General features: G+C 61.5%; 1 protein-coding gene across 1 annotated transcript in view; it reads right to left on the reverse strand.

Annotated features, from left to right (window-relative positions):
• The window catches only part of LOC306773315 (pleckstrin homology domain-containing family A member 5-like), a gene marked incomplete at its 3' end in the record, with an annotated part of 258,991 nt that overhangs the window by 34,219 nt on the left and 212,677 nt on the right, over positions 1 to 12,095 (reverse strand). The window contains exon 29 of the mRNA XM_079263105.1: positions 1,204 to 1,349. Within this exon, the coding sequence (XP_079119231.1) occupies positions 1,204 to 1,349 (146 nt within the window). The remainder of the gene's footprint in view (positions 1 to 1,203; positions 1,350 to 12,095) is intronic.

A 12,095-nucleotide genomic window follows, 5' to 3' on the forward strand; every position in this document is an offset into this window, starting at 1 on the left:
TTCTCAGACACACACCTGTTCTCAGACACACTCTTGTTCTCAGACACACACCTGTTCTCAGACACACACCTGTTCTCAGACACACTCTTGTCCTCAGACACACACCTGTTCTCAGACACACACCTGTTCTCAGACACACACTTGTTCTCAGACACACACCTGTTCTCAGACACACTCTTGTTCTCAGACACACACCTGTTCTCAGACACACACCTGTTCTCAGACACACTCTTGTTCTCAGACACACACCTGTTCTCAGACACACACCTGTTCTCAGACACACTCTTGTTCTCAGACACACACCTGTTCTCAGACACACACCTGTTCTCAGACACACACCTGTTCTCAGACACACTCTTGTTCTCAGACACACTCTTGTTCTCAGACACACACCTGTTCTCAGACACACACCTGTTCTCAGACACACACCTGTTCTCAGACACACACCTGTTCTCAGACACACACTTGTTCTCAGACACACACCTGTTCTCAGACACACTCTTGTTCTCAGACACACACCTGTTCTCAGACACACACCTGTTCTCAGACACACACTTGTTCTCAGACACACACCTGTTCTCAGACACACACCTGTTCTCAGACACACACTTGTTCTCAGACACACACCTGTTCTCAGACACACTCTTGTTCTCAGACACACACCTGTTCTCAGACACACTCTTGTTCTCAGACACACACCTGTTCTCAGACACACTCTTGTTCTCAGACACACACCTGTTCTCAGACACACACCTGTTCTCAGACACACTCTTGTTCTCAGACACACACCTGTTCTCAGACACACACCTGTTCTCAGACACACTCTTGTTCTCAGACACACACCTGTTCTCAGACACACACCTGTTCTCAGACACACTCTTGTCCTCAGACACACACCTGTTCTCAGACACACACCTGTTCTCAGACACACACTTGTTCTCAGACACACACCTGTTCTCAGACACACTCTTGTTCTCAGACACACACCTGTTCTCAGACACACACCTGTTCTCAGACACACACCTGTTCTCAGACACACTCTTGTTCTCAGACACACACCTGTTCTCAGACACACTTTTGTCCTCAGACACACACCTGTTCTCAGACACACACCTGTTCTCAGACACACACTTGTTCTCAGACACACACCTGTTCTCAGACACACTCTTGTTCTCAGACACACACCTGTTCTCAGACACACACCTGTTCTCAGTGGTGGTGTTGGTGGGGGAACTGGTCAGGTCCTGCTCTCGGCCTTCATCGTCCTCAAAAGGCTGAAAGTTCACGATCTCCACATGCTGTGGTTCGGTCTTAAGGTCCATGATCACTACCCTCCGGCTTTCACACTGCTGAAACACACACACACACACACACACACACACACACACACACACACACACACACACACACACACACACACTTTCATTAGATGTACTCGGAGCAGGGATGGACCAGCACTGTCCAGAAGAAGCAGTAGCAGGTGATTTCTGAGGAAGCTGGAGATCTTCCACCAGCCTTTGGGCAACAGGGGGGTCCGGCTCCAGTCCTGCAGGATTTCAATGCATCCCTTCTCCAACACACTTGAATGTGCAGATCTTTATTGGTTGTTGAACCAACCAATAAATTCAGTCTGGCATGCTGGTGCAGGGATACAGTAAAAACCTTTTATACTTCACGTAAACAACATACGCAAAGTTTCTAAAACAATAAAACTTGGATTATTTACAGTTGATACTAGTTTTTTTGTTCGGGTGTGTGTGTGTGTGTGTGTGTGTGTGTGTGTGTGTGTGTGTGTGGGGGGGGGGGGGGGGGGGGGGGGGGGGGGGGGGGGGTTACTACTGAAATGTGCAAACTGAAAATGTGGTTTGTCTGATCATTTGATTATTAAATTTAAGTCAGACTAAATTCATGTTGCCCTGCGAGGGACTGGCGAGCTGTTCAGGGTGTAGTCAGGCTGCTGCGAGGCTCCAGCTACCCGTAATCAGACTAAGCGGCTAGTCCGGTTAGGGAATAAATACATCAATGTTATGAGGCAATGAGAGTGATACAAGATACAGGTAGAAGGAATAGACTTTGGAAGCGTGCATGAAAGCAGGTTAACTGATGATAAAATAACCTGGAAGTTTCGTATAAAACACGTAGAAAGCAAAGCATCAAGGAGCATTTCTGTTCTGAGGGTTTCAATAAGCTCCTCCCCCATCTACTCCTCTTCACTCATGCTGGGTTCACATCATTTATTGTCTTTGATTGTTTTCATTTGTTTTGTCTGATTATCAGTTTGATTTATTCCATTACTTGAACATGTTTGAAATGAAACATTCATGAATTCACTTATGAAGAATCCATTAAAAACAAGCAATAAAAACCAGTTTGAACATTCCCAGTCTGGTTTGTCCAGGCAGCAATGGTCCTCATGTGGGGCCTTTCTGGTACAAACAGCTCTTCATATAAATAATCCAGACAGTCCAGAACTCCCAGCAGAACACAACTCAAACCATCTGTATTTGAAGTGGTTTATTTTAATCCAGAATGATTCATTTAATCCCAGCCTGTGAAAAGGACTTTAACTGATGTCATCTACAACGTACCCTTTAGTCCTGGACTGGCTCCATACTGGGACTCTGTACTGGGGCTCCATACTGGGGCTCCATACTGGGGCTCTGTACTGGGGCTCCGTACTGGGGCTCCACACTGGGGCTCCGTGCTGGGGCTCCGTGCTGGGGCTCCATACTGGGGCTCCACACTGGGGCTCCGTGCTGGGACTCCGTACTGGGCTCCGTACTGGGGCTCCGTGCTGGGGCTCCATACTGGGCTCCGTACTGGGGCTCCATACTGGGGCTCCACACTGGGGCTCCGTGCTGGGGCTCCACACTGGGGCTCCGTGCTGGGGCTCTGTACTGGGGCTCCATACTGGGGCTCCATACTGGGGCTCTGTACTGGCACTCCGTACTGGGGCTCCGTACTGGGGCTCCGTGCTGGGGCTCCGTGCTGGGGCTCCGTACTGGGGCTCCGTGCTGGGACTCCGTACTGGGACTCCGTACTGGGGCTCCGTACTGGGGCTCCGTGCTGGGACTCCGTGCTGGGACTCCGTGCTGGGGCTCCGTGCTGGGGCTCCGTGCTGGGACTCCGTGCTGGGACTCCACACTGGGGCTCCATACTGGGGCTCCACATTGGGGCTCTGTACCGGGGCTCTGTACTGGGGCTCCGTGTTGGGGCTCCGTACTGGGACTCTGTGCTGGGGCTCCGTGCTGGGACTCCGTACTGGGGCTCCGTACTGGGGCTCCGTACTGGGGCTCCGTACTGGGACTCTGTACTGGGGCTGCGTACTGGGGCTCCGTGCCTGGACTCCGTGCTGGGGCTCTGTACTGGGGCTCCGTACTGGGGCTCCGTACTGGGGCTCCGTACTTGGACTCTGTACTGGGGCTCCGTACTGGGGCTCCGTACTGGGGCTCTGTACTGGGACTCTGTACTGGGACTCTGTACTGGGGCTCTGTACTGGGGCTCCGTACTGGGGCTCCGTACTGGGACTCTGTACTGGGACTCTGTACTGGGGCTCCGTACTGGGGCTCCGTACTGGGGCTCTGTACTGGGGCTCCGTACTGGGGCTCCGTACTGGGACTCTGTACTGGGGCTCCGTACTGGGACTCTGTACTGGGGCTCTGTACTGGGGCTCTGTACTGGGGCTCCGTACTGGGGCTCCGTACTGGGACTCTGTACTGGGGCTCCGTACTGGGGCTCCGTACTGGGACTCTGTACTGGGGCTCCGTACTGGGGCTCCGTACTGGGGCTCCGTACTGGGACTCCGTGCTGGGTCTCCGTGCTGGGACTCCGTACTGGGGCTCCGTACTGGGGCTCCGTACTGGGGCTCCGTACTGGGACTCCGTACTGGGGCTCCGTGCTGGGGCTCCGTACTGGGACTCCGTACTGGGGCTCTGTACTGGGACTCTGTACTGGGGCTCCGTAATGGGGCTCCGTACTGGGGCTCTGTACTGGGACTCTGTACTGGGGCTCCACATTGGGGCTCCATACTGGGGCTCCATACTGGCGCTCCATGCTGGGGCTCCATACTGGGGCTCCATACTCGGGCTCCGTACTGGGGCTCTGTACTGGGGCTCCATACTGGCGCTCCACACTAGGGCTCCACACTGGGGCTCCGTGCTGGGACTCCGTACTGGGACTCTGTACTGGGGCTCCGTACTGGGACTCTGTACTGGGGCTCTGTACTGGGGCTCTGTACTGGGGCTCCGTACTGGGGCTCCGTACTGGGGCTCCGTACTGGGACTCTGTACTGGGGCTCCGTACTGGGGCTCCGTACTGGGGCTCCGTACTGGGACTCCGTACTGGGACTCCGTACTGGGGCTCCGTACTGGGGCTCCGTACTGGGGCTCCGTACTGGGACTCTGTACTGGGGCTCCGTACTGGGGCTCCGTACTTGGGCTCCGTACTGGGACTCCGTACTGGGGCTCCGTGCTGGGGCTCCGTACTGGGACTCCGTACTGGGGCTCTGTACTGGGGCTCCGTACTGGGGCTCTGTACTGGGACTCTGTACTGGGGCTCCACATTGGGGCTCCATACTGGGGCTCCATACTGGCGCTCCATGCTGGGGCTCCATACTGGGGCTCTGTACTGGGGCTCCATACTGGCGCTCCACACTAGGGCTCCACACTGGGGCTCCGTGCTGGGACTCCGTACTGGGACTCTGTACTGGGGCTCCGTACTGGGACTCTGTACTGGGGCTCTGTACTGGGGCTCTGTACTGGGGCTCCGTACTGGGGCTCCGTACTGGGGCTCCGTACTGGGCTCCGTACTGGGGCTCCGTGCTGGGGCTCCATACTGGGCTCCGTACTGGGGCTCCATACTGGGGCTCCACACTGGGGCTCCGTGCTGGGGCTCCACACTGGGGCTCCGTGCTGGGGCTCTGTACTGGGGCTCCACACTGGGGCTCTGTACTGGGGCTCCATACTGGGGCTCCGTGCTGGGGCTCCACACTGGGGCTCCGTGCTGGGGCTCCGTACTGGGGCTCCATACTGGGGCTCCATACTGGGGCTCCACACTGGGGCTCTGTACTGGGGCTCCATACTGGGGCTCCATACTGGGGCTCTGTACTGGCACTCCGTACTGGGGCTCCGTACTGGGGCTCCGTGCTGGGGCTCCGTGCTGGGGCTCCGTACTGGGGCTCCGTGCTGGGACTCCGTACTGGGACTCCGTACTGGGGCTCCGTACTGGGGCTCCGTGCTGGGGCTCCGTGCTGGGACTCCGTGCTGGGACTCCACACTGGGGCTCCATACTGGGGCTCCACATTGGGGCTCCATACTGGGGCTCCATACTGGCGCTCTATGCTGGGGCTCCATACTGGGGCTCTGTACTGGGGCTCCATACTGGGGCCCCATACTGGGGCTCCGTACTGGGGCTCCATACTGGCGCTCCATACTGGCGCTCCACACTAGGGCTCCACACTGGGGCTCTGTACTGGGACTCTGTACCGGGGCTCTGTACTGGGGCTCCGTGTTGGGGCTCCGTACTGGGACTCTGTGCTGGGGCTCCGTGCTGGGACTCCGTACTGGGGCTCCGTGCTGGGGCTCCGTACTGGGGCTCCGTACTGGGACTCTGTACTGGGGCTGCGTACTGGGGCTCCGTGCCTGGACTCCGTGCTGGGGCTCTGTACTGGGGCTCCGTACTGGGGCTCCGTACTGGGGCTCCGTACTTGGACTCTGTACTGGGGCTCCGTACTGGGGCTCCGTACTGGGGCTCTGTACTGGGACTCTGTACTGGGACTCTGTACTGGGGCTCTGTACTGGGGCTCCGTACTGGGGCTCCGTACTGGGGCTCTGTACTGGGACTCTGTACTGGGGCTCCACATTGGGGCTCCATACTGGGGCTCCATACTGGCGCTCCATGCTGGGGCTCCATACTGGGGCTCCATACTCGGGCTCCGTACTGGGGCTCTGTACTGGGGCTCCATACTGGCGCTCCACACTAGGGCTCCACACTGGGGCTCCGTGCTGGGACTCCGTACTGGGACTCTGTACTGGGGCTCCGTACTGGGACTCTGTACTGGGGCTCTGTACTGGTGCTCTGTACTGGGGCTCCGTACTGGGGCTCCGTACTGGGGCTCCGTACTGGGACTCTGTACTGGGGCTCCGTACTGGGGCTCCGTACTGGGGCTCCGTACTGGGGCTCCGTACTGGGACTCCGTACTGGGACTCCGTACTGGGGCTCCGTACTGGGGCTCCGTACTGGGACTCTGTACTGGGGCTCCGTACTGGGGCTCCGTACTGGGGCTCCGTACTGGGACTCCGTACTGGGGCTCCGTGCTGGGGCTCCGTACTGGGACTCCGTACTGGGGCTCTGTACTGGGGCTCCGTACTGGGGCTCTGTACTGGGACTCTGTACTGGGGCTCCACATTGGGGCTCCATACTGGGGCTCCATACTGGCGCTCCATGCTGGGGCTCCATACTGGGGCTCCATACTCGGGCTCCATACTGGGGCTCTGTACTGGGGCTCCATACTGGCGCTCCACACTAGGGCTCCACACTGGGGCTCCGTGCTGGGACTCCGTACTGGGACTCTGTACTGGGGCTCCGTACTGGGACTCTGTACTGGGGCTCTGTACTGGGGCTCTGTACTGGGGCTCCGTACTGGGGCTCCGTACTGGGGCTCCGTACTGGGACTCTGTACTGGGGCTCCGTACTGGGGCTCCGTACTGGGACTCTGTACTGGGACTCCGTACTGGGACTCCGTACTGGGGCTCCGTACTGGGGCTCCGTACTGGGACTCCGTACTGGGGCTCCGTGCTGGGGCTCCGTACTGGGACTCCGTACTGGGGCTCTGTACTGGGACTCTGTACTGGGGCTCCGTGCTGGGACTCCGTGCTAGGACTCCGTACTGGGGCTCCGTACTGGGGCTCTGTACTGGGACTCTGTACTGGGGCTCCACATTGGGGCTCCATACTGGGGCTCCATACTGGCGCTCCATGCTGGGGCTCCATACTGGGGCTCCATACTCGGGCTCCATACTGGGGCTCTGTACTGGGGCTCCATACTGGCGCTCCACACTAGGGCTCCACACTGGGGCTCCGTGCTGGGACTCCGTACTGGGCTCCGTACTGGGGCTCCGTGCTGGGGCTCCGTACTGGGGCTCCGTACTGGGACTCCGTGCCGGGGCTCCGTACCGGGGCTCCGTACCGGGGCTCCGTACCGGGACTCCGTACTGGGGCTCCGTACTGGGGCTCCGTGCCTGGACTCCGTGCTGGGACTCCGTGCTGGGGCTCCGTACTGGGACTCTGTGCTGGGGCTCCGTGCTGGGACTCCGTGCTGGGACTCCATACTGGGGCTCCATACTGGGGCTCCGTGCTGGGGCTCCGTACTGGGACTCTGTGCTGGGGCTCCGTGCTGGGGCTCCGTGCTGGGGCTCTGTACTGGGACTCCGTGCTGGGACTCTGTACTGGGGCTCCATACTTGGGCTCCGTGCTGGGGCTCCGTACTGGGACTCCGTGCTGGGACTCTGTGCTGGGGCTCCGTGCTGGGGCTCCGTGCTGGGGCTCCGTACTGGGACTCTGTGCTGGGGCTCCGTGCTGGGGCTCCGTGCTGGGGCTCCGTGCTGGGACTCTGTGCTGGGACTCTGTACTGGGGCTCCGTACTGGGGCTCCGTGCTGGGGCTCCGTGCTGGGGCTCTGTACTGGGGCTCTGTGCTGGGGCTCCGTGCTGGGGCTCTGTACTGGGGCTCTGTACTGGGGCTCCGTGTTGGGGCTCCGTACTGGGGCTCCGTACTGGGACTCCGTACTGGGACTCCGTACTGGGGCTCCGTACTGGGGCTCTGTACTGGGGCTCCATACTGGCGCTCCACACTAGGGCTCCACACTGGGGCTCCGTGCTGGGACTCCGTACTGGGACTCTGTACTGGGGCTCCGTACTGGGACTCTGTACTGGGGCTCTGTACTGGTGCTCTGTACTGGGGCTCCGTACTGGGGCTCCGTACTGGGGCTCCGTACTGGGACTCTGTACTGGGGCTCCGTACTGGGGCTCCGTACTGGGGCTCCGTACTGGGGCTCCGTACTGGGACTCCGTACTGGGACTCCGTACTGGGGCTCCGTACTGGGACTCTGTACTGGGGCTCCGTACTGGGGCTCCGTACTGGGGCTCCGTACTGGGACTCCGTACTGGGGCTCCGTGCTGGGGCTCCGTACTGGGACTCCGTACTGGGGCTCTGTACTGGGGCTCCGTACTGGGGCTCTGTACTGGGACTCTGTACTGGGGCTCCACATTGGGGCTCCATACTGGGGCTCCATACTGGCGCTCCATGCTGGGGCTCCATACTGGGGCTCCATACTCGGGCTCCATACTGGGGCTCTGTACTGGGGCTCCATACTGGCGCTCCACACTAGGGCTCCACACTGGGGCTCCGTGCTGGGACTCCGTACTGGGACTCTGTACTGGGGCTCCGTACTGGGACTCTGTACTGGGGCTCTGTACTGGGGCTCTGTACTGGGGCTCCGTACTGGGGCTCCGTACTGGGGCTCCGTACTGGGACTCTGTACTGGGGCTCCGTACTGGGGCTCCGTACTGGGACTCTGTACTGGGACTCCGTACTGGGACTCCGTACTGGGGCTCCGTACTGGGGCTCCGTACTGGGACTCCGTACTGGGGCTCCGTGCTGGGGCTCCGTACTGGGACTCCGTACTGGGGCTCTGTACTGGGACTCTGTACTGGGGCTCCGTGCTGGGACTCCGTGCTAGGACTCCGTACTGGGGCTCCGTACTGGGGCTCTGTACTGGGACTCTGTACTGGGGCTCCACATTGGGGCTCCATACTGGGGCTCCATACTGGCGCTCCATGCTGGGGCTCCATACTGGGGCTCCATACTCGGGCTCCATACTGGGGCTCTGTACTGGGGCTCCATACTGGCGCTCCACACTAGGGCTCCACACTGGGGCTCCGTGCTGGGACTCCGTACTGGGCTCCGTACTGGGGCTCCGTGCTGGGGCTCCGTACTGGGGCTCCGTACTGGGACTCCGTGCCGGGGCTCCGTACCGGGGCTCCGTACCGGGGCTCCGTACCGGGACTCCGTACTGGGGCTCCGTACTGGGGCTCCGTGCCTGGACTCCGTGCTGGGACTCCGTGCTGGGGCTCCGTACTGGGACTCTGTGCTGGGGCTCCGTGCTGGGACTCCGTGCTGGGACTCCATACTGGGGCTCCATACTGGGGCTCCGTGCTGGGGCTCCGTACTGGGACTCTGTGCTGGGGCTCCGTGCTGGGGCTCCGTGCTGGGGCTCTGTACTGGGACTCCGTGCTGGGACTCTGTACTGGGGCTCCATACTTGGGCTCCGTGCTGGGGCTCCGTACTGGGACTCCGTGCTGGGACTCTGTGCTGGGGCTCCGTGCTGGGGCTCCGTGCTGGGGCTCCGTACTGGGACTCTGTGCTGGGGCTCCGTGCTGGGGCTCCGTGCTGGGGCTCCGTGCTGGGACTCTGTGCTGGGACTCTGTACTGGGGCTCCGTACTGGGGCTCCGTGCTGGGGCTCCGTGCTGGGGCTCTGTACTGGGGCTCTGTGCTGGGGCTCCGTGCTGGGGCTCTGTACTGGGGCTCTGTACTGGGGCTCCGTGTTGGGGCTCCGTACTGGGACTCTGTGCTGGGGCTCCGTGCTGGGACTCCGTACTGGGGCTCCGTACTGGGGCTCCGTACTGGGGCTCCGTACTGGGGCTCCATACTGGGGCTCCGTACTGGGGCTCCGTACTGGGGCTCCGTACTGGGGCTCTGTACTGGGGCTCCGTACTGGGGCTCCGTACTGGGGCTCCGTACTGGGGCTCCGTACTGGGGCTCTGTACTGGGGCTCCGTACTGGGGCTCTGTACTGGGACTCTGTAATGGGACTCTGTACTGGGGCTCCGTACTGGGGCTCCGTACTGGGGCTCTGTACTGGGACTCTGTAATGGGACTCTGTACTGGGGCTCTGTACTGGGGCTCCGTACTGGGGCTCCGTACTGGGACTCTGTACTGGGACTCTGTACTGGGGCTCCGTACTGGGGCTCCGTACTGGGACTCTGTACTGGGGCTCCGTACTGGGGCTCCGTACTGGGACTCTGTACTGGGGCTCCGTACTGGGGCTCCGTACTGGGGCTCCGTACTGGGACTCCGTGCTGGGTCTCCATGCTGGGACTCCGTACTGGGACTCCGTACTGGGGCTCCGTACTGGGGCTCCGTACTGGGGCTCCGTACTGGGGCTCCGTGCTGGGGCTCCGTACTGGGACTCCGTACTGGGGCTCTGTACTGGGACTCTGTACTGGGGCTCCGTGCTGGGACTCCGTGCTGGGACTCCGTGCTGGGACTCCGTACTGGGGCTCCGTACTGGGACTCTGTACTGGGGCTCCGTGCTGGGTCTCCGTGCTGGGACTCCGTACTGGGACTCTGTACTGGGGCTCCGTACTGGGACTCTGTACTGGGGCTCCGTACTGGGGCTCCGTACTGGGGCTCCGTACTGGGACTCTGTACTGGGGCTCCGTACTGGGACTCCGTACTGGGGCTCCGTGCTGGGGCTCTGTACTGGGGCTCCGTACTGGGGCTCTGTACTGGGACTCTGTACTGGGGCTCCGTGCTGGGACTCCGTGCTGGGACTCCGTACTGGGGCTCCGTACTGGGGCTCCGTACTGGGGCTCCGTACTGGGACTCTGTACTGGGGCTCCGTGCTGGGTCTCCGTGCTGGCACTCCGTACTGGGACTCTGTACTGGGGCTCCGTACTGGGGCTCCGTACTGGGGCTGCGTACTGGGACTCTGTACTGGGGCTCCGTACTGGGGCTCCGTGCCTGGACTCCGTGCTGGGACTCCGTGCTGGGACTCCGTACTGGGGCTCCGTGCTGGGGCTCTGTACTGGGGCTCCGTACTGGGGCTCCGTACTGGGGCTCCGTACTGGGACTCTGTACTGGGGCTCCGTACTGGGACTCCGTACTGGGGCTCCGTGCTGGGGCTCTGTACTGGGGCTCCGTACTGGGGCTCTGTACTGGGACTCTGTACTGGGGCTCCGTGCTGGGACTCCGTGCTGGGACTCCGTACTGGGGCTCCGTACTGGGGCTCCGTACTGGGGCTCCGTACTGGGACTCTGTACTGGGGCTCCGTGCTGGGTCTCCGTGCTGGCACTCCGTACTGGGACTCTGTACTGGGGCTCCGTACTGGGGCTCCGTACTGGGACTCTGTACTGGGGGCTCCGTACTGGGGCTCCGTACTGGGGCTCCGTGCCTGGACTCCGTGCTGGGACTCCGTGCTGGGACTCCGTACTGGGGCTCCGTGCTGGGGCTCTGTACTGGGGCTCCGTACTGGGGCTCTGTACTGGGACTCTGTACTGGGGCTCCGTACTGGGGCTCTGTACTGGGGCTCCGTACTGGCGCTCCGTACTGGGGCTCTGTACTGGGACTCTGTACTGGGGCTCCGTACTGGGGCTCCGTACTGGGACTCTGTACTGGGGCTCCGTACTGGGGCTCCGTACTGGGGCTCCGTACTGGGGCTCCGTACTGGGACTCTGTACTGGGGGCTCCGTACTGGGGCTCCGTACTGGGACTCTGTACTGGGGCTCCATACTGGGGCTCCGTACTGGGGCTCCGTACTGGGGCTCCGTACTGGGACTCTGTACTGGGGGCTCCGTACTGGGGCTCTGTACTGGGACTCTGTACTGGGGCTCCGTACTGGGGCTCCGTACTGGGGCTCCGTATTGGGACTCCGTACTGGGGCTCCGTACTGGGGCTCCATACTGGGGCTCCGTGCTGGGGCTCCGTGCTGGGGCTCTGTACTGGGGCTCTGTACTGGGGCTCCGTGCTGGGGCTCTGTACTGGGACTCTGTGCTGGGACTCTGTGCTGGGGCTCCGTGCTGGGACTCCGTGCTGGGACTCCATACTGGGGCTCCATACTGGGGCTCCGTGCTGGGGCTCCGTACTGGGACTCTCTGCTGGGGCTCCGTGCTGGGGCTCCGTGCTGGGGCTCTGTACTGGGACTCCGTGCTGGGACTCTGTACTGGGGCTCCATACTTGGGCTCCGTGCTGGGGCTCCGTACTGGGACTCTGTGCTGGGGCTCCGTGCTGGGGCTCCGTGCTGGGGCTCCGTGCTGGGGCT

Source organism: Telmatherina bonti (assembly GCF_933228915.1).
Source record: "Telmatherina bonti genome assembly, chromosome: 23".
Classification (NCBI taxonomy): domain Eukaryota; kingdom Metazoa; phylum Chordata; class Actinopteri; order Atheriniformes; family Telmatherinidae; genus Telmatherina; species Telmatherina bonti.